The sequence below is a fragment of the Leucopleurus acutus genome (assembly GCF_964270905.1).
Source record: "Leucopleurus acutus genome assembly, chromosome: 4".
NCBI lineage: Eukaryota > Metazoa > Chordata > Mammalia > Artiodactyla > Delphinidae > Leucopleurus > Leucopleurus acutus.
The window spans coordinates 139,853,709-139,876,986 of NC_139146.1; the positions used below are offsets into that span (position 1 = coordinate 139,853,709).

At 34.2% G+C, this 23,278-nt stretch overlaps 1 protein-coding gene across 2 annotated transcripts in view; it reads left to right on the plus strand.

The window, feature by feature from the left end:
- The window catches only part of DNAJB14 (DnaJ heat shock protein family (Hsp40) member B14), a 47,175-nt gene extending 26,963 nt beyond the window's left edge, over positions 1–20,212 (plus strand). For both annotated transcript variants that reach the window (XM_082838767.1, XM_082838769.1), the window contains 5 exons: positions 8,215–8,400; positions 10,164–10,258; positions 11,076–11,185; positions 12,069–12,241; positions 15,019–20,212. In XM_082838767.1, coding sequence (XP_082694893.1) covers positions 8,215–8,400; positions 10,164–10,258; positions 11,076–11,185; positions 12,069–12,241; positions 15,019–15,143 — 689 coding nt within the window. In that variant the 3' untranslated portion in view covers positions 15,144–20,212. The remainder of the gene's footprint in view (positions 1–8,214; positions 8,401–10,163; positions 10,259–11,075; positions 11,186–12,068; positions 12,242–15,018) is intronic.
- Positions 20,213–23,278: the final 3,066 nt, after the last annotated feature.

Genomic DNA, 23,278 nt, shown 5'->3' on the forward strand with positions numbered 1-23,278 from the left:
AAATGATCACAAATCAATTGAAAATCACTTACCATACTAAACATTAGGAACACTTCAAATCAAATTTAAAAAATCAATAGAAATGCACATGAAGATGACAGAAGAGTTAGAATTGCCTAACAAAGGCTTTAAAGCATCCATCATAAAAATGCTTCAATGAGCAATTACAGATATACATTTAGAATAAAAGTCTCAGAAAAGAAATAGAAAGTCAGAGCAAATAAACAAAAGGTATAAAGAATCAAATAGAAATTCTATAAATTAAAAGTGCAAAACCAAAATGAAACTAGCAATGAATAGCATAAACAGCAGAATAACAGAGGAAAAAATCAGTGAACTGGAAAATAGAAAAATGGACATTATTCAGTCTGAACAGTGGAGAAAATAGACTGAAAGAGAAAAAAGGAACATAACCTCACGTACAAGTGAGACTATAACAAAAGATTTCACATTCTTATATGTTTCCTAGAAGAAGAGGAGAAAGAGGGCATAGCTGAAAAAGTACTAAAAAAAAATAAAGGTTGAAAACTTCAAATACTTGACAAAAGATATAAACTTCCATAATTTAAGAAGTTGAGTGAACTCCAAAAAGATAAGCCCAGTGAAATCCACACCAAGACACATCATAGTCAAACTTCTGAAAGCTGAAGATAAAGAAAAAACCTTGAAAGCAGCAAAAGAGAAGTGACACCTTACCTATAGGGGCAAAGCAATTCAAATGACAGTGAATTTCACATCTGAAATCATGCAGGCCAGGAAGAAGTGGCACAGTTTTCAATACTGAAAGAAAAGAAACTATCAACCCAGAATTCTATACCCAGCAAAAATATCTTTCAGGAATGAAGGGGAAATCAAGATATTTTCAGATGAAGGAAAAGTAATAGAATTTGTCATTAGCAGACATACCCTAAAAGAATAGCTAAAGGAAAATTTCTAAACAAAAGGAAATAATAAAAAAAAGGAATCTGAAATATCAAGAAGGAAGAAAGGACAGCATAAGCAAAAATATGGGTAAATGCAATATACTTTGCTTCTCTTGAATTTCTAAATTATGTTTGACATTTGAAGCAAAAATTTTAATATTATCTGATGTGGTTCTCAATGTATGTAGAGAAAATACATAAGGCAGTTACATTATAAATGGGGAAGAACAAAGGAAAGTAAAGAGAAGTAGAAGTAAGGATTTCACAGTACACTTGAACTAGCGAAGTGATGATATTAGTAGGCTGTGATAAGTTATGTATATATAATGTAATATCTAGAACAACCACTAAAAAACTGTACAAAGAGATAGAGTCAGAAAACACTAGATAAATCAAAATGGAATTCCAAAAAGCATGTTCACATAACTCCCAGGAAGTCAGGGAAAAGAAAACAGAACAGAAAACAAAAAATAAAATGGTAGACATAAGCTCTAACTTATCAGTAGTTACATATAAATGTAAATGATCTGAATATAGCAATTAAAAGACAGATCAGCCGAGTGAATTAAAAATATATGACTTGACTATATGTTACCTATAAGAAACTCACTGCATTTATAACAATATAGACAGGCTGAAAGTAAAGAAATGAAAAATGATATATCATGTAAACATTAATCAAAAGAAAGTGGAATAGCTGTATTAATACTAGAAAAAGTAGAATTTAGACTAAAAAAATTACCACAGATATTATGTTATGATAAAGGGACAATCCTTCAAGGGGATATAACAATATAAATGTGTATGCACCAAAAAACAGATGCAAAATATGTAAGTGAAAAACTAATATGACTGGAAAGAGAAATAGGTAAATTCACAATTATAGTTGGAAACTTTAGCAGCTCTCTCTCAACACTTGATAGAACAAAAAGACAGAAAATCAGCAAGAATATAAAAGAATTAAACACCACTATTACCCAAGAAGATTTAATCAACATTTATAGAACACTCCACCCAACAGCAGACTCTAAAATCTTTTCAAGTGCTCAGAACATACTCCAAGTTAGACCATGTCCTGGATCATAAATTAAATTTCTACCAAGTTAAAAAACTGAAATCATACAGAGTGTGTTCTTTGACCACAATGAAATCAAAATAGAGTCAATAACAGAAAGATAATTGGAAAATGTTCAATCACTTGGAAACTGAACACCACACTTCCAAATAATCTATGGGTAAAAGAAATCTCAAAGAGAATTTTTAAAAAATACATTAAACTGAATAAAAATTCAACATATCAAAAATTCGAGGGAACCAGCTAAAGCAACACTAAGAGGAAACATAACACTTAGTGCACGTGTTAGAAGAGAGGAACAGCCTTAGTCATCTAGGCTTCTCCTCATGAAACTAGAAAAAGAAAAGCAAAGTAAACCTAAAGCAAGAAGAAGGAAGGAAATAAAGGTGAGAGTGGAGATCAGTAAAATTGAAAACAGAAAAACAATAGTGAAAATCAGTAAAATTGAAAACAGTGAAACAAAAGAACTAGTTGTTTGAAAAGATCAATAAAATTGACAGACAGACAAAGGGAAAAAAGAAGACAATTTACTATTATCAAAAATAGTATCAGAAACAAGGATACAAACTCTGCAAACATCAAAAGGGTAAGAGAATACTATGAACAGCTCCACACACATAAATTTACAACCAATTTTTTGAAAATTGAAAATGATCAGAACTCACTCACTTTGAAGTAGGTAATATGAACAGCCCTATAACTGTTAAGTAAACTTGTAATTAGGAAACTCCCAAAAGGAAATCTCCAGGCTCAGATGTCTTTATTGGAGAATTCTATGAAACTTTTCAAGAAGAGTTAAAACCAATTCTACAGTCTCTTCCTGAAAATAGAAGAGAAGGAAATATTTCCCAGTCCATTTCACAAAATAATTACTACGCTGCTATCAAAACCAGTCAAAGACACTGCAAAAAAAGAAAACTACAGGCTAATATCCTTCATGGAATAAACCCAAATATCCTTAATAAAATATCAGAATTCAACAATCTTTTAAGGGCTTCCCTGGTGGTGCAGTGGGTAAGAATCTGCCTGCCAATGCAGGGGACACGGGTTCAAACCCTGGTCTGGGAAGATCCCATATGCCGCGGAGCAACTAAGCCCGTGTGCCACAACTACCGAGCCTGTGCTCTAGAGCTCGCGAACCACAACTACTGAGCCTGCGCGCCTAGAGCCCGTGCTGCACAACAAGAGAAGCCACCGCAGTGAGAAGCCCGCGCACCGCAACGAAGAGTAGCCCCCGCTTGCCGCAAGTAGAGAAAGACCGCGCACAGCAACAAAGACCCAATGCAGCCAAAAATAAATAAATAAATTTATTAACAAAACAAAACAAACAATCTTTTAAAAAAATTATACATCCTGACCAAGTAGAGTTTATTCCAAGGATGCAAAGCTGGTTCACTATTTGAATATCAATCAGTGTGATCCACTGTGTTAATAGGCTAAATAAGAAAAATCTTATTTTATCAGTCAGTGCAGTAAAAGCATTTGAAAAATTTCTCCACTCATTCATGGTAAAACTGACAGGAAATAAAACACTGATAGAAAAATAGTAATTCCAAAGGAAACTGCCTCAAATTGATAAAAGCAACCATGGAAAACCTACAGTTAACAGTATACTTAACAGTGAAAGACTTAATGCTTTCCCCCTAACACTGGGAACAAACAAGAATGTCCCCTTTCACCACTCTTAATCACCATAGTGTTGGAAATTCTAGTCAGTGCATTAAGGTGAGAGAAGGAAATAAAAGGCACACAGATTGGAAAGGAAGAGATCAAACTGTCCCTATTTGCAAATAACATGATCATGTATAAAATACCCATTGAATGTACCAAAAAAAAAAAAAACTCCTAGAACTAATAAGTGAATCCTGCAAGATTTCAGGGTACACGATAAACATACAAAAATCAATTTCTATTTAGCATATTTCTATATACTAGTAGTGAACATGTAGACACTGAAATTAAAAATACATTACTGTTTACAATCACACACACACAAGAAATACTTAGCTGTAAATTTAAAAAAAATTGTATAAGATTTGTATGTTGAAAGCTATACAATACTAATGAAAGAAATCAGAGTATCTAAATAAATGGAACGATATATCATGTTCATGGATTGAAGGACATGGTAGTAAAGATGTCAAGACTCCCCAAGTTGATAACCACATTTAATACAGTTCCTGTCAAAATCCTAACAAGACTTCTTTGTAGATAAGAGCAAGTTTATTCTAAAACTCATATGGAAATACAAAGAACCTGAATAAATAAAAATGGTTCATTAAAGGTAAAGGAGTAGGAGTAATTAGTGTACCTGATTTTAGGACTTACTTTATAGCTACAGTTAGCAAAACAGTGTAATATTGGGAGAGGGATAGACACATAGATCAATGGAACAGGGCAGGGAACCCATACAGTATGACAAAGGTGCAAAATAATTCAGTGGAGAAGAGATAGCCTTTTCAGCAAATGGTTTTGGAGCAACTGGACATTCATAGGTAAAACAACAACAACAAAATTTAACCTTGACCTAAATCTCATGCTTTATATAAGAATGAATTTGACATGAATCTTGAATATAAATATGAAACAACACTTTTAACTTTTAGCAAAAAATCATGGAAGCAAAACTTTAGAATCTTAGGCTATGCAGTGACTTCTTAGACTTAACCTAGATAGTTTATAAAACAAAAAGTGGATAAGTTGGACTTCATCAAAAAATTTTTTGTTTGCTCCGCAAAGATGCTATGAAGTAACAGAAAAGACAAGCAACAAGATAGGAGAAAATATTTGCCAAGCACATATCTGACAAAGGACTAGTGTCTAGGTTATATAAAGAACTCCCCAAACCCCCAATTAAAAAAGCAGACAACCCAATTAGAAATTGGTTAAGAGACATGAAGAGACATTCCACAAAAGATTATATACACATGGTAAATAAGCATGTGAAAAGGTTTTTTAATACATTCATTAGCCATTAGGGATAATGCAAAGTAAAACCAAAATGAGATATCACTACACACCTATGGTTAAAGTAAAAATTAGTAAGAACACCATATACTGGTATGGATGCAGAGTAACTGGATCACTTGTACGTTGCTGATGGGATATGAAATGACACAGTCACTCTGTAAAACAGTTTAGCAGTTTCTCACAAAACTAAGTATTCAACTAATAGACAGCCCAGCAATTGCATTTCTGGGAATTTATCCCAGAAATAAAAATTTATGTTTACACGTACATGAATGTACATAGCAGTTTTTTGTTGTTGTTGTTGTTTTTTGCGGTATGTGGGCCTCTCACTGTTGTGGCCTCTCCCGTTGTGGAGCACAGGCTCCGGACGCGCAGGCTCAGCGGCCATGGCTCACGGGCCCAGCCGCTCCGCAGCATGTGGGATTTTCCCAGACCGGGGCACGAACCTGTGTCCCCTGCATCGGCAGGCGGACTCTCAACCACTGCGCCACCAGGGAGGCCTGCAGTTTTGTTTTTTTTTTAATTTATTTATTTTTGGCTGCGTTGGGTTCTCATTGTTGTGCGCAGGCCTTCTCTAGTTGTGGCGAGCGGGGGCTACTCTTCATTGCGGTGGCTTCTTTTGTTGCGGAGCATGGGCTCTAGGTGTGTGGGCTTCAGTAGTTGCAGCACATGGGCTCAATAGTTGTGGCTCACGGGCTCTAGAGCGCAGGCTCAGTAGCTGTGGCACACGGGCTTAGTTGCTCCACGGCATGTGGGATCTTCCCGGACCAGGGCTTGAACCCGAGTCCCCTGCATTGGCAGGTGGATTCTTAACCACTGCACCACCAGGGAAGTCCCTATGTAGCAGTTTTATTTGTAATAACCCAAAACTAGAAACAGCCCAGATGATGTTCACTGGGTTATTAGTGAAACAAACATCCATACCATGGAAAACAATAAAAAAGGAATGAATGGCTTACATAACAGCTTGGATCCATCTCCAAAGAATTATGCTGATTGAAAAAAGCCAATCTGGGAGGTGTCATTCTATTTATATACTGTATTATTCCATTGATATAACATTCTTGAAATGCCAAGATTTTAGAAATAGAGAATAGAGTGGTTAGTTGTTGTGGGGATTTGAAGAGGGGATGGAGGGGAAGGAAGTGGGTGTGGTTTAAAAGGCAACCTGAGACGGTGATGGAAATGTTCTATATCCTGAGTATATCAATGTCAGTATCCTATCTGTGATATTTTATATATAATTTTATAAGATATTATCATTGGGGAAATTAGGTAACAGGTAGAAGGGATCTCTTTGTAATATTTTTTACAACTTCTTGTGAATCTAAAGTTAACCTCAAGATATAAAAAGTGTGATTAAGGAAAAATGAATAAAGCAGAAGGTATCTTTTAGTGAAGTAAATAACACTGAGATGGAAATGTATTTTGTGAGGCTTTTGAATACCAAAATAAATTTTGGTTTTAATTTGTAAGATAATAAGGACCTGAAAAAAAAATCTTGATTATAGGTATAGCACAAAGTAAGTGAACAGAAAATTAGTCACAGTAGATAGAATAAATTGTCTTACATATACAATTATGAATTATGACAATCTTTCACAAATATTTTCTAAAACATCATAATGTTTGGAAGTCATTTTTTTAAAAAGCAAAGCTTTAAAGATAGAATTGGGTTGCCAATATATTATTAATATAAAAAGTAATAGCATTGTGAACCTGAAATAGTCCTTTTAGTGCATAGAGGTTAAATCCTAAAACTGATATTATTACTGGAAGTACAACTTTGGCAGATATTGAAAGATATACTTCTTTTTTAGGTATGTGTTAATACCTTGATGGTGTTTGTAAGTACATTGCTGGGATCTCTGATTATGCTTCTCCATTGGAGCAGCATTATAAATGATTGCTATATTTCTGAGTCACAGATAATATTTGCAAATCTGAAGAAGGTTTTGGACCATCTCCTGAGATAAATGGACCGTCCACCTAATTTTTCATACCATAGGGTTCACAGACCACCTGAAAGCTATCTCTGAATCAGAAGAATGGGTCCAGAGTATCTGTATATGATTAATTTCAGTGTGATATGTAGTCATCCAAAAACAACCGCCATACCATAGGGTTCACAGACCACCTGAAAGCTATCTCTCATTCAGAAGAAAGGGTCTGGAGTATCTGTATATGATTAATTTCAGTGTGATATGTAGTCCTCCAGAAACAGCTACCTAATGAGCATGTATTTGCTTGCACAGTGCCTATGGCAGCCACCACATGGGATCTCAAATGTATTTTTAAAATAATCCCATATGCAAGAGGTTTATGATCCAGTTTAAGAAGTAAGCTGTTCTTATAAAATGATTAATTATTAGATGTTTCAGAATGTGAATAGAGTAATTCTTGCATTTAGATTAAAGCATTACAGCTTTTCTAAATTACCTCGAGAAGACATTTTGGTAATTAATGTGCTCTTTTGGACATGGGAGTATGAGGTAGGCAATAGAATTCTTTATGAATATCATGAAAGTAGCAAAGTGAGATAGCAGGACTAGAGATATGGATATATGGATTCATTCAAAACAAATTCAGTCTCTATGCTCTACCATGGGGATATTGCAGTGAAAACTTAGTTACAGTCCCTACCCTCATGGAGTTGACAGTTTAAGAGAAATAAAATTGTTCAGGAATAAAATGAAGAATAGCTTACTCTGGGCTGGAGTGTGCAAAAAAAGGTTTATGGTGTAGGTTGCATAGAGTTTACTTACTATCCTAAAATAAATTTGATCTTGAACAAGTTTCCTAATCTTTTTGAACCTCAGGGGGCTCATCTGTAAAGTTGAGATACTAATGGATAAAGTAATAAGATATTGGGGTCAGAGCCTGGTAGTTGGTGGCTACTGCTATTATTATTGGTTTGAAGGGCAGTAATGAATGACTAGATTGGGATACTCAAGAAAAGAAGCAGGAAGTTAGGGGAGCACAATGGTAAGAAAGCAAGATGAACATTCCTTTATGTTCAAGGCAGTAGGGAGACTTGCCTGGATAATATAAAAAATTGTATTGGGAGGTAATATGTGTAATTGTAAGCAATGTATAATACCTTTAAAAGAAATTGTTACTGTCTTATTATTTTTTTGATTAACCTCAAGTCATTTTTTGTTGTTGTTTGACAAGCAGCCTTTATATGGGGCAGTCTTTTATAATATAAAAGCTTTGCTTATCAACTTTTGCTCATTACTTTTTCAGAGATTGGAAATGCTTATGCGGTTTTAAGCAATCCAGAAAAACGAAAGCAGTATGACCTCACAGGCAATGAAGAACAAGCATGTAATCAGCAGAACAATGGTAGATTTAATTTCCATAGAGGTTGTGAAGCTGATATAACTCCAGAAGACTTGTTTAATATATTCTTTGGTGGTGGATTTCCTTCAGGTATTTTAATGTTAGTTATAAATATTTGTACTTTATGAAGCTAGAGATCATCACCTCCAGTTAGGCTATTTAGAGATTTATGTACCTTCTCCCTGACATTTTCTTATAGTATTATGATCCTGTGATGGTTTTTCATGAAGATAGGAGAAAACTGTTAGACTTATTACCTTTATTGTAAGTCTGTCTTTTTCCTAGAACATACTTTATTTTTTAAAAATGTTGTGTATTTTACATAGAGCTGAAGAAAGGATCTGTAAGTAGGAAATCCAGTGGCAATGCATTAGTTAAGTGCCAATACAATTGTAGGAAGTAACCTGTACCTTGAAAGACTATTTGACATTGGTTCTTTGAAGATCTTTGTAGATTTCATTAATAATATTGTAGATTGTTAATATGGATGTATGTGGAGGTACTGTCCATTGAAATGTCTGAATCATAAGTTACATATAAAGTAAGTGGGTTTTAAAAAATTACATTAAGATAGAAATAATTTCTTGAACTACGCTATCAAAGTAAAATACTGTAGAAGTACTACTAAATGAATAGATTTTTAGTCAGCATAAGTAGTACTGTGTTTTACTTACATTTACTGTAAGTTGCTTGTGTGGAAATTAATTTTCTTTAAGAGTAGCTTCTCTAAGGTGTTTAAAATTATAGCTCCAGTCTTGTTTACAGCCGTAACAAAATGTTCTAAGTTAAACATCCCATTCAAAATTAGGATAGTCTTTATGAATGTAGCAATATAATTTGGCCTGGTAGTCCTGTCTGGATATTATTGAGAAAGATTGTGATCATTGATAAGGCATTTTGTAAAGCATCCTTGAAAGAAAGAGGATGTGTAAATACAAATTAATGACTGAAAATATAACCTGCATTTTGACATACTAGGATACATAATTACCTCTCACAAAAAAATTATTCAGACTAATAATTTTGACTAAAAATATGCTGGGGACAATTAGAAATCTTTCAGACAATAGTGAATTTTTCTGATAGTTGATTTGCAGTTCTTTTGCTTGTTATAACATAGTTTACTTTATCAGTGATAGCCATTTCTGGTTGGTCACCTTTTTTTTTTTTTTTTTTTGCGGTACACGGGCCTCTCACTGTTGTGGCCTCTCCTGCTGCGGAGCACAGGCTCCGGACGCGCAGGCTCAGCGGCCATGGCTCACGGGCCCAGCCGCTCCGCGGCATGTGGGATCTTAACGGACCCGGGCATGAACCCGTGTCCCCTGCCTCGGCAGGCGGACTCTCAACCACTGCGCCACCAGGGAAGCCCCTGGTCACCTTTTTTGAAAACAACTTGAATATCCATCAACAAGAAAATGTTTGAAAATTGTGGTCCACCTGTACCATAGTATATTATACAGCTGTTTTTTAAAAAATGAATTAGAGCACGAGCTTTTGATTTCTAGAAGTACTTGTGATTCATTGATAAATGCAGAAAGCAGAGTTTCAGATTAATGATCCAAGGTTTGTAAAATCAACCAACCACAGCAAAAGTCCTCTCTGTATGCAGTATTAGGAAGGACCTCTCATTCAAGTTTTCATCAGGAAAGAGCTTCTCCTTAGTTTAAGGGAAGCAAAGAAGAATCATTCCTGGTTTTGTCCACCCTTCACTCACAAGAGGAGAGGGCAATAAGCATTCATTACTCAAACATGCATTGTTTCAGTAATTAAAAATAAATAAAAATATAAAGGAAAATATGATTTTTCTGATGATAATTGTTCTCCCTAATTTAACCTTGCTTTTAATTTTCTAGGTAGTGTACATTCATTTTCAAATGGACGAGCTGGCTATAGCAGTCAACATCAGCATCAACATAGTGGACATGAAAGAGAAGAAGAAAGAGGAGATGTATGTTTATGATATGATTAGAAATCAGAAAATGGCAAATTTCAGCTCAGGAAGAGCATAGAGTTGTCTGAAAATAGGGCAAGTTGTTTTAAAAGGAAGTGATGAGTTTTCTTTTACCAGAGGTGTTCGATAGAGACTAGAGAATCCTTAGGGATATTGGGGGAGCAGGGGTAGAAGTCAAGGTGAGGGGTGGTTGGGCAATATGACACCTTCACATTTGGTATTCTATGATTCTAATGAAGGTAAACTTGCAGTGTGCATGTTCTGAACGTAAATTCTTATTGTTGGTTCTAAATAATTTAGAATTAATACTGAAAAAATTAAATTAGAAGTAACTTGCCTTATTCTAATGCAGTTATACCTAATTGCATATAGCTGTTAAATTACGTGAAGGAGAAAGGTAAATGGAAAGGGCACTGAACCAGAAATTAAAAGGTCTGGTCCCCAGCTGTGCCACTCTCATCAGTGTCCACGTTCCACCCTCAAATCCATGATAAAAATAGTTTTGCAACCTGCTGCGTATTGATAGAGTCTCTGTACGAAGAAAAAGAGGGAGACAGAGAACTTCCTCATCTGTAAAATGAGATCAGGTTATACCAATGTTTTCCAAATCATGATCAGGATCTCTAGGTGAAGCACCTAAAAAGTTGTATTTTTAAGAATCACCCCAGGACATTGGTATGATCAGGCAGATTTGGAAGCACTGAACCGATTATCTCAAATGTCCTTTCTTCCTCTAAAAATGTTTGACAATTGTTGGATTATTGACAACTAAAGTTATATTACAATTTGTTATTCTTTGATGATTTTTTTGTAGGGAGGTTTTTCTGTGTTTATCCAGCTGATGCCCATTATTGTATTGATCCTCGTGTCATTATTAAGCCAATTGATGGTCTCTAATCCTCCTTATTCCTTATATCCCAGATCGTAAGTAGCTCAGTGAAGTTTTACAAAAAAAGAACTCTTATTTCTTACCTAATTAACTTTAAAGGGCCTTGTGCTCTTTTAAACTTTTAAGTGCCGAATATTCTATTACTACATGTGTACCTGATTTTAAAATGTCTAGTTTTAAAGGTAGTTTACTTATGCAATAAGTTTGTATTATGTTAGTTTACATTTCTGTTCTATTGTGGATAAAGACAGAAGTGTTACTTTGTCGAACAGGCAAAACACAGAAGTGTTACATCTGTCGAACTTGATGGCAATTTAATGTAATAGGTAATGTGTCGACATCAAAGACAAAAAACTTTAGAAGACAAAACGACTTTAAAGACAAAAGTAGAGTTGTGATTGATCTCACATAGGATTTGTGTCGTTAAAGAGGATATGACTTCACTCTTCTGTTTATAAAATATTGATTAAATAAAAGCAAATATTACTTTTTTGTTATGTGAGGTATTTTTCCACAATATACTTTATATATAAGCGATCAGGACATATAGCAAATTTAATGCAGCATACCTTCCAAAAAACTTCAGTGTAATACAATGAATATAATGGAAACTTTGTAAAATCATATTGCTAGTGATTATATAGTATTAAAAACAGATTGGTCTAAAAATAAGAAGTGATTTATTTTTTCCAAATAAGTTTTTTATTAACTAAAAATTGAGAGAACTTATAGGAACATAATGTATTAAAATATGATTACTTTTTTATGACGTAAATGGTGGTTTTAGGTAATTTGAGATATTAAATATTTGATTACCAATATTGACTTTTTAATTATTTTTATTAGCTTGATTTGTAGAAGCAGATCAGAATGTACAATTTTAATTAAAAAAATAATGATCAAGCATTTCTTTTACAGTGGATCAGGGCAAACGATTAAAATGCAGACAGAAAACTTGGGTGTCGTTTATTATGTCAACAAAGACTTTAAAAATGAATATAAAGGAATGTTATTACAAAAGGTAGAAAAGAGTGTGGAAGAAGATTATGTGACTAATATTCGAAATAATTGCTGGAAAGAAAGACAACAAAGTAAGTTTATCAAATATTTAAAAACTTATTCAGAGTCTTTGGAATTGATTACTGTAGATTTCCCTACTCAAGGAATGTTCTAGAATTGCCTGGCACATACTCGGAGCCCAGTACTTAAATGAGACAATATGTTTTAATGTACATGTGGTCTTATAACACTATTTGGCACATGGCAAGAACTTAATAAATGGTATTTATGTTATTGTTCTTAATAAATATTTGATGGAATAAGTAGATAATATCAAATTTCATTGTATTTAAGATGTTGTCAGTTGTAACATGCAACATTATTTTATGTACCACTAAGAAAGAAAAAAATCCTGGTATAAACTATGTCATCAGTTTTAATATGTATCCTGTTTCAGAATTAAATTTGAAACTCTTCATCAATTTAGCTTCAACAGGTAACACTTAATGTACAATGAGTTTTGTTGACATTCCACTTTCCTTTAGTTATTTTGTAGGTGGAGAAGTTCTTGTGAACACTTAATTTGTTTAGCCTCTTCCAGCCTCAGCTTCCTTAATTTAAGCAGTTATATCTATAAAAAGATTGACTATTGACCATAAGAATCTGCTGAGATGCTCCATGTGAAATGTTATTATAGTTTTTTGTTTTTCTTACTGTTCCAGATAATAATATAGACCATATAGTGTAGACATTGGAATTAAACAGGCTAAAGTTGAATCCTAGTTCTGAAATTTTTAGCTGAGTGATTAAGGCCGAATATTCTAACCTCTATGAGTTTATTCCCTCGTGTATAAAATGGATGATGATGATGATGAGTGGGTACAGGAAGTAACTATAATTTATATAATGCCTATTTTTTCAGTCATTGCCCCAAGCCCTTTATATATATTAACTCATTTAAGCTCCACAGTGACACTGTGAGGCGATTATACCCACTCTACATATGAGGAAACTGAGGCATAGAGAGATTAATTAGTAACTTGCCCAAGGTCATTGAGGTGATCTGTGATTCAAAACCAATTTGCTTTCATAATCTAGGCACTGTGCTTCACAGTCTTCTCTCTAATACCTAACTTTATGGGCTTGTTGTGAAAATTAAGGCAATAGTTGAAGTGTTTCACATGTAGTAAATACTCAGAAAATGGGAGCAATTATCATCTCTTATCCACTAGAGAAAATTTGATAAAACATAACCATTGTATACTTCTAAGAGAGTTCTTATCTCTGGCATTGGTTTCTTCATCTATATACTGACAGTTAGAGGAGAAACCTCCTTGGTTTCTAAGTCTCTGAGTCTGTGAATCAGTATGTTCTCAAAGTGGAGAAGGTTACATAAGACCAGTGGTTTTTCAGCTGGGAATGATTTGCCCCTGCCTCCCAGGGGACATTTGGTAATGTCTGGAAACTGTGAGCGTCAACACGGGGTTGGGGTGGAAGGGATTGCTACTGGCATCTGATGGGTTAAGGCCAGGGATGCTGCCTAGCATTCTAGGATGTACAGGACAACCTCCACACCAAGAATTATCTAGCCCCAAATGCCAGTATTGTTGAGGTTGGGCAACCGTGCATTAGCCAAAGGTCTTAAAGGAAGTATTTCCCAAATTTTACGTATTTAATTTTATTTCACCTAATTTTTTGATCTGTAGCACCTTGCACAATTGTTGGTACAACATAGGCAGAGTAAATTTTTGATGGATATATGAACAGTTGGATGAATGATTAATGAATTCATATGAATGAATGTATGAAAGACCTGCTTATTTTGTGCTAAAAGAATGATGAGCACATTAGATATCTCATTTTCAAATACAAGTCCTAGTCCCCCGCCAAATACAGGTGATTTGGGGGTTATGCATACTTACATTCTATTACCTTAAATAAAAATTGGGAATTGACTGCATAAACAGAAAGAAAGAAGGAAAGATATTCATGTTTATGAATGAGTGTAATGTTATGTTTAAAGTGCCGGCTCTGGGACTGCCTTGCAAGATCCTGTCTTCACCAACGCATTACCTAGTTACTTAACCTCTCTAAATCTTAGTTATCTTGTCATTAAAATATGGACCATAACAGATAATATGTGGTAACACTTAGCGTAATGTCTTGTACCCATAAGTACATAAGTATTCTAAATTATTATTTTTTACTCCATCCCTAGCATAAGCCAAGTAGTTTTTCTGGCATAATTTAGTTTAATCTTTTAACAATCCGACAAGATCAATATCAATAGTTTCACAAAATGTGAAGAATTGGTCAATCAAGGTGAGGGGTTTTAGAGTGTTTTTTGTGGTACTCAACTTGTGTATGTTTAAAATTTTCAATATACAGTTCAACAAATTCAGTGGAGCGGGGCTTACTCTTTGTTGCAGTGCACGGGCTTCTTGTTGCGGAGCACCGGCTCCAGGCGTGCTGGCTTTAGTAGTTGCAGCACTTGGGCTTAGTAGTTGCGGCACGTGGGCCCTAGAGCACGAGGGCTTCAGTAATTGTGGCACACGGGCTCTGTAGTTGTGGCGCACAGGCTTAGTTGCTCTGCAGCACATGGGATCTTCCCGGACCAGGGCTCGAACTTGTGAACCCTGCATTGGCAGGCGGATTCTTAACCACTGCACCACCAGGGAAGTCCCTCTGTGTTTGTTTCACATGGTAGGATTCCAAATGGCTTTTAGGTCTAGTACTTACATTTCTTTAAAACAAACAAACAGTTAATAGAAATATATTGAAGGACTTATATGAAAACATCTTTGAGTTTAAACAACTAGTTGATCTAAATTACTATTTACTTAGAAAATTTTTTGGTTGTTGTTAACAGAAACAGATATGCAGTATGCAGCAAAAGTATACCATGATGAACGACTCCGAAGGAAGGCAGATGCCTTGAGCATGGACAACTGTAAAGAATTGGAGCGGCTGACGAGTATTTATAAAGGAGGATGAACTGGAATTTTATTTATACCTTTTAGAGTACTCTCTATTTTTTCTGTAAGTAAGTTTAGTTTCATCATAAGAGCTAAAGAAAAAGATTTGATGTTGAAAACTAAACTGAATAGTTGGTCCCTGAAATCTTGGACTGTTTATGACCTACTGGCTCCTTTAAATAGTAAGAAACTGAAAACTAAAATTAATATTTTAGTTATGCTTCTGCAATTATTTTCACTTTAAAAGCTTATATGATTCCTAACTAAAAATGTCTTGAGAAAGGATTATCACACCTGTAGCCATTTCTGGTTTTAGATTCTCAATTTTTTTCCCTTGTCATGTAAATATTTATGGAATGATCATTTTCTGTATATACAGGTTATTGCCTTTTTATTTAAATTCTTTTGGTGTTTAGCTCCATGAGACACTTTAGTTTAAAGTGATGGAATAAATGTTTTATGACGAAATTACATTTTCCTTGTCAGATGTCCAGTGTGTGGAGGTTGCAATGAAACTTTATCAAAAAGAAAAGAAAAAACAAAAGTTGTTTAACTTTGTGTAAAATCTTTTAGCATTATCAGCGTAGAGGGAATTGATATTTTTAGTATTGCCATTATATTCTAAATTATATATTGAGATAAATGAACTGGTGTAAAGTATCAGTTTGCTATTTATTTAGTTTTATGAATTGCTAAGCCATGCATAGAAATGAAATGCTATACTGATAGATTTTAAAGAAAATATGAGGAAATGGCTATATAAACATTAACCAAAAAGGGTCTTCAACAGTAAATTGCAGTTATGTCATTTGCAATTCCAGTAACTAAAAGGCCCCCAAATGCTCATATATATACATCTTTGAAGGCTGCTAAAATTTATGAAGAAAAGGGCCTACCTGTTTTACCCCTCATGGAAATTTGCAGTTTCTTCTTAGTGATCAGGATCCTTAGTAAACAGGATCCGAAACTAAATGAGTTCTTAATATTGTCTAAGTAATAGGAAAAATTACTACTGAAATGAAGCTTTGTGCCTTTTAACCTGATTGCCAACTCGTAAACATATAGGTAGATTAACATGAGACTTACTTGATCAGAGCATGATCTGTTTGGCCATATACAGCAGTGAGCAGAAACATAGCAGTAGGTAGAATAGTGATTTATAGCAAGTTATCCTTACAAAAATTTGAGCTAAAATCTATTCACCATTGAGTAATTCAATTAATCCTATAGGAATAAGCTCCTTATAATTAAATCCATAATATAAATTGGAAAAATCAGCTGGAAATTGAAGTTTTTGGTGCCTGTATGTTGGATGTAAAACTATTTGATTTCTAGTCTTTGTTTTTTTTCTTTCTTCTATGTTTAACAGTTGTATTTTAATGATTTTGCTTTCATACTCATTTAACAGAACATGAGCACATCTTTGGTTAGGTTTTTTTGTGTGTGAGAGAATGCTAGTTAGAGTGCAGTGTTCTTTTATTTAAAGATTTTTTTCTGAATGTAATTTATATACCATCTGTTGAATAGAACTTCTGAAATGACCATTCTTTTTTAAATGTTCTCTTGTATCCCCTTTTCCAGGTAAATCAATAGAAATGCTTGATTGAATTAGTTGTTTAACTAAACAGCATACTTTCCTAGGAAAACTGGACAGCTTAACCAACTTTCTTTAGAAATGCAACCTTAAAAAGAAAAAATATCGTGCTTAAAAGAAAATACAATTTAAAATATTTTCTTCAGCCTATAGAATTAGTTTCTTAAAAACAAGGTCATAGCATTCTAATTAACTTTGAAAGTTTATATGCATCAGAAAACTTATACAAATATAAATGAAAAAATTTCATCCATTATTTTTCCAGTTTTAATGGGATATTTACACTATTGTGATTGATGCTTATGTGAATTGAACTCTTGTTGACTGATTCTTTTTCCCTTAATCCTGACTTTAAGGGGATAGGTGAAGTTATCAAGTTAAGTGAAGTTATATATTGTGAAGTCATACATGGCTTTTGGACAGTACTGTATTTCAGTTGCATTACATTTCATTTCATAAAATGCATTTGATAAAATTTTCAAACAACTGTGGGAAATGACTGATCGAGTGCCTGACAATTTAAGCCACATGTAAAGTATGCAAGTAAAAAGTAAGTCCTTAATGTCACCTATATCATGGTGTAAAGGCCCGTCTAAGTGTCTTAGAATTTTGGGTTAATTCTACAAAGTAAAAAGACTTCTACTATCTTTTTGTTTTTAATCAAAGTGTATGATTTACAGTGTCAGCTATCTTGAGATGTAAGATTTTCACATTTGCTGCTCTTCTAACAAAAATTCCATTTTGCCATCTTATTTTTAGCTACCTGAGCTTTCCAATTTAATTTGATAACTGTCCTCTTCATTTTAATCATTGCCTAAAAACCCTCAGTCTTTGAGTATTGATTTACTAGCTTTTCTAACAGGTATTTTAGAAGTTTGGCAGCAATTATATTTATTAGTGCTTTACATTTTTATCCCTTTTTAAACACATACACAAACATCATTGTCTTTGCAAGGATTTGGGGGAAAGTAAATAGTACCTTTTCTCCTCCTCTTTTAATTCCTTTGTTTCCAAATAGGTGCTAGTCATTTGTAAGTTTTGGAATTTATTGTGATGAAATCTGAGAATTTAATTCTCAACAATGAGAAATAATAAGTGAAAACAATATGTTTTGGGAACAGACTGCATCTGAATGCTTAAATAAGTATTTGTTTCATAATCATTACATTCTTATGTATGATAATTACAAAGATTTGGTAGAGAAGAGTAAGCCCTTAAGGTATATATATGCCAGTGCATTAAACCACTTTGCTTTTATGTCAGCTCAGGTGTTATTAGGAACAGGAAGATAGAATTCCAGCCCTTTGCTTTAATTGCACTTTCATGCTTAAGTGTTCTTCCTGTTAAATCTTTAGTTATACTAGTATGTAAAATTGTTACTGAGAGAAATGGTTAACCTCTTGATTTCCCTTTGTTGATTTGTAATATTTTTAAATGCAGTTGTTATTTAACAGATGTGACATGTTAGTATTACTTAATAATGCATTCTAACGTATTTCATTTAAAAAATATCCCACCTGTGTTAAGGCAGTGAAATATTTCTAGATGTTGGCCTGAGGACCAAATGAGCCGTCTTTTTAGTTAAGTAAGAATTATGTCAAAAGACCAAATGATTCAAAAGGAGAATTTGTGCACTTATTTAGCTTTCCCATATGAAGCTTGTGTTCAGTATTACTCTTACTATTATCTGTCTTCATACTGAGTGAACCAACTGAAAAGGCATTCATAATCTTTTTTTTTTTTTTGTGTGGTACGCGGGCCTCCCACTGTTGTGGCCTCTCCCGTTGCGGAGCACAGGCTCCGGACGCGCAGGCTCAGTGGCCATGGCTCACGGGCCCAGCCGCTCCGCGGCATGTGGGATCCTCCCGGACCGGGGCATGAACCCATGTCCCCTGCATCGTCAGGCGGACTCTTAACCACTGCACCACCAGGGAAGCCCCATAATCTTTTTTCTTAACTGAACAGAAAATCTTCTGAAAATGAACAATAAATCTTAATTTTAATCTGTACTAGATAGCTGAAAAACCTTGTCTCTTGGCCATATTGGACTACTGCCCAAAGTCCATAAAATTCTCCATAAACCCATGAAAAAGAAAAGAGAGTAGTCTCACAATAACTTCAAAGTTTTTTTAATTCTAATTAAAGAAGTGGGTAGAATGATGATCTTCAATAATTCTTGCACATTCCTTTAATAATCTGGCAGGAATACAGTCCTTGAATTGAGGCTTCCTCTTTGTTTTATTACTATTAAATAGACAGTTTCGTATAAATGGAAACATTTTCCCTCAAAACACTAGTTCAAAACATATTCCTTATATTAAGGATTATGTAATCACATTTTTTGTAACTTCCTGTATGTAACTTTCCTGTTGATATGTGATTCCTTTTCATTTATTTAATTTTATTATCTGCTGGTTTTGGGGCCAATAGATTTGTGAATATTCTGTGGATGTGTCCATGTATACGTGTGTGTGTGTGTATATATATATACACGTATATATATATATTTTTTCCAGCTAATACCTCAAATATGTGATTGTTTAATATATACCACATTATATTTGCACAGAGCAGGGCTTCCATTAGCAGTGGATTTTCTTATTTCTAACTTTGAAAATCAGTCCACAGAATTTCATTGGTGTGGATTCTTTCTGTTGATCTTTCCCATATTTTAATAGAGATTCCTATTATAAGGCCCATACTTCAAATATAATTGTATCTTTCTATAGCAATCTGGAAGTATGTAGGGGTAAGAAGTGTTTCTTGGAATGTTTTAGTAAGTTACCATAAAAAATTGGAATTACTCGTTGCCAAGCTGTCTGGTAACTGCATAACAGATGACATCTGGCATGAATGTGAATGTCTCATTCACTTCAGTCCATGAGTTGGGACATTCTAATCTGATATTCTACTTTGCCATTTAAAAGCACCACTAAAATAATAGAGGTTTTTCAATGACATCGGAGTATTTTAAGCATCAATTTAAAAATGAACTGCTTTGGACTGTATATGGATGGATGACTATATCAATGAGAAGAAAGAAACTCACACATAAATAATATTTTTATAATTTATTTGTATTAAGAAATGCGTCTTACCTTTTTTGTTTAATTTTTGGGTTGCTACATAAGACTTTCTTTCCATATGAAGTTTAGATCATGTTTTTTAAAAGCTGCAGGTAATTTTCAAGGTGTGATGGAATTTTACTGGAAGCCTTGTGTAAGTTAAATGAAGTGAAATTGGTAAAGGAGATCTTAACTTTATTTGTCTATAGTGCATTCAAGATTATACAATTAGATTTCAAAATGAAATGTCAATGAAATGTCTGATTTGTAAAATATTTAATGTTATATCAGACTTATATAAAATAAAATTTTCTGTGTGAGAACTCTGTTAAAGAAAATGCATTTGAGTTTTAATGAGTGTTCTGCTGAATGATTCATGATGAATTTTTGTCTTTCAGTCTCTGCAGTTTATCTCAATATATGAATAAAAAGAAGGTCTGTTCTCACTGTAAAGGATTTGTTTTTATCATGTTTTATATTCTTAATATGGCCTTTCCTTCATTCATTCAACCACTCAACAAATGTATGAATGTTTGCTATAACCCAGGCAGTAATATGGAACTTAATCACTGAACAAGGCAAAAATCCTTATGAAGTTTACATCTAGCAAGGGAAATAAATGTCAAGTAAATAACTACTTATAATTATGATGAATGCTACAAAGAAAATTACAAGGTACAACAAAAGCATATATCTGGAAGGCTTAACCTACTCTGGGAAGATTAGGGAAGGTTTCTCTGAGGAAGTGAGCTTAAGCTGAAACCCAAAAGATGAGATAAGTAGGAGTGAGGTGAATGCTAGATCAATATTTCAGGCAGAGTGTGCTAAGTTGATAAAGTCATAGAAACTTTACAGAAGAGAAAACAAACTTGTATGATTATGACATAGGAAGCCAGGCTAAGTTAGAGAATTAAAATAAGATAAGGGCCAGATCCCATGAGGCTATATATAAACCATGATGATTTATGTTCAAAGAAAAACTTTGAGATTTTTAATGAAGGAGTTAACATGATGAGACTTGAGTTTTTAAAATAACATTTTAGTTGTTGTGCAAAGAAGACTGGAGGGCAAAAGTGAATGTAGGAAATGATAGGAAGTATTGTCAAAGGAGAGATGATCATGGCTTGGACCAGAGTAGGAATATAGTGATTGATTTTGAGATACAGTCAGGATGTAGAATCAAGAGAATTATTTGATTGATTGGATTTGGGATAAATGGAGGCAGCAATTAAAAACTTTCCAAAAATTTGGCTATGAAAAGAAGTAGAGAAAAGGGGTGGTAGCTGGAAGATGTGGTTTCTAAGAAGGCTTTTGTTTTTTCAATTATTATTTATTACATGAAACCTTACTACTTATTACATGGGAGACCTTACTAATTCTTTTTATTCTGGTGGAAAGGGGCAAGTAGAAAGTGAAAGAATAGAGAAAAAGAAGGATAATAGCATTAAGTACCTGATATTCCAGAGGATGTTGGAGCCACTGCAAAGATGGAATAATTACTTTAGGTAAGAGACACCACCAGCATTCTTTCAGAAAGGAATATATGGGTTATGGCTTGTATTTTCTTAATAAGATAAGCAGTTTATGGAAAATTAGGGGGTGGAGAGGATGATAAGCAGACACTTCAAAAAGAATGAAGACAATTTGAAGGAATCATTTTCACTGAGTCATCTAACTAGTGAAAAGTAGGATTTCTTTGGATCCCACAGTGGTGACAGAATTTACAATCTGTTAAATTTTGTGTATTTTTTCCAACTTAGTCCAGCAGCCTTGGCATAGACATGTAGAATACAACTCATTTAACTCTTCCAAATTTGAGGTTCTGGTAGGCAGGAAAGATGGTAGGGGCATTTAAGATGTTGACAAGTGAGTGGTTTCACTGACTATTAGATGTAAGCCAGAGATGGAGGGAATTAGTGATTCCTGAGGTGACCGCCTAAGTCTAGAGAAAGTTATTGTATAGACCTTATAATTATATTTTCAGTGGGCCAAATCCCAAACCAGAGCCAAAATCAAAATTTGTAAGACATTTTCCAACTTGGCCAGTGTAAGTGATAAAATTTTCATTTTTGTATGTTGGAGAATCAGCAAGACTCTCCTCCCCATACGAGTTTGAATACCAATAGAATTTTCACACAGACAGCAGAGCCAGCCTAAATCCAGATGATTGATTGTTGATTTTTTGATAGGAAACCAGAATCTAAAAACAAAAACAAAAAAATTGAGAGCTCTGCTGTATACAACAGCTAAGAGAAATTTAAGCTAAAGAGAAGCAGAAACAAAGGCTCTGATATAATAAACTCAGAACTTTAACATGTGTATGTTTGTTGACTATATAATGTACTAGTATGCTGTGTACATAGTAGAACAAAATAGCAAATTTGTATAATGAGATAAAAATTTTGTGTGCATATGCATGTATGTGTATACTATCTGTTTCTTTCTGAACCTCAGAGATCATCTGTTAAATCCCACTTTGGAGAACTGGCACACGGCGCTGATAATCTTTTAGGTCAGTAAATATTTCCCTTAGTCCTGTACCAACAGCAGTGTTATTGATGGGTAAATGCAAACAGATCAATCTGAGTACATAAGGAACTCTCCTATTGACATGCCATAATTTGGAAACCACCACACTTGGAAATTAAAAATCTTACTAGATTTTTCAATTTGTAGACATCATGGTATTTGGAGATCTTGGAAAGCTGTGCTCTCCCTTTTTGCCACTCAAGAGGAAGAAAAATATCAGCAATATTTTCCAGATCAACTACCATATAATAATGTCATTAAAATGGATAATTATGTTAAAATGAAAAGTAGTGCTTCCAGAAATTAGAAGTTCTTGCTAGAGTTCATATTTTTATTTGCCTCCAAACTTGGGGGCAGATGGTGGGGAGGTACGGGGGAAATAAGGAGTTTTAGTTTTAGTCAGGGCCAGGACTAATGGTTTCTTGTAATCACTTTCATTCTACAAATGTTGAAATGAGTACCTACAGAATGCAAGAAACAGAGGCATTGTAGGAAACTGGAAAAAATCTAAACCGTGAGCCTTCTTTCTAGACCTTATGGTCTCACTGGGTAAACAAACTAAAACTATGACACATAATTATGCACAAATAAATATCAACGATTCTTGGTAGTATATAGGAGCATTCAAGAGAATGCGATGGATGAGAAGGTGTTATAAGGAAACAAGATTTAAATAACTAAGGCAGAAAATGAAGGGGTTTAGAACATGCCACCCTGAAATATGCCACTTTAGCATATTGATTATTTTGATCTGAAGGCACTAGGAAACAGCAAATGCAGGAAGGGCTCTCTGACCTCCTACTTTCTACTTAAAGGCCTGTCATAAAACTTCCCATGAGAAAGGTGCCCTCCCTCTACCAGGAAGAGAAGAACATTCTTATCACCAGAGATGGAACTGACACTGAAATGGACCTGTGCAAACAAACCTACTAAAATAACCCTTACCTTCCATTAGTTTATCCCATA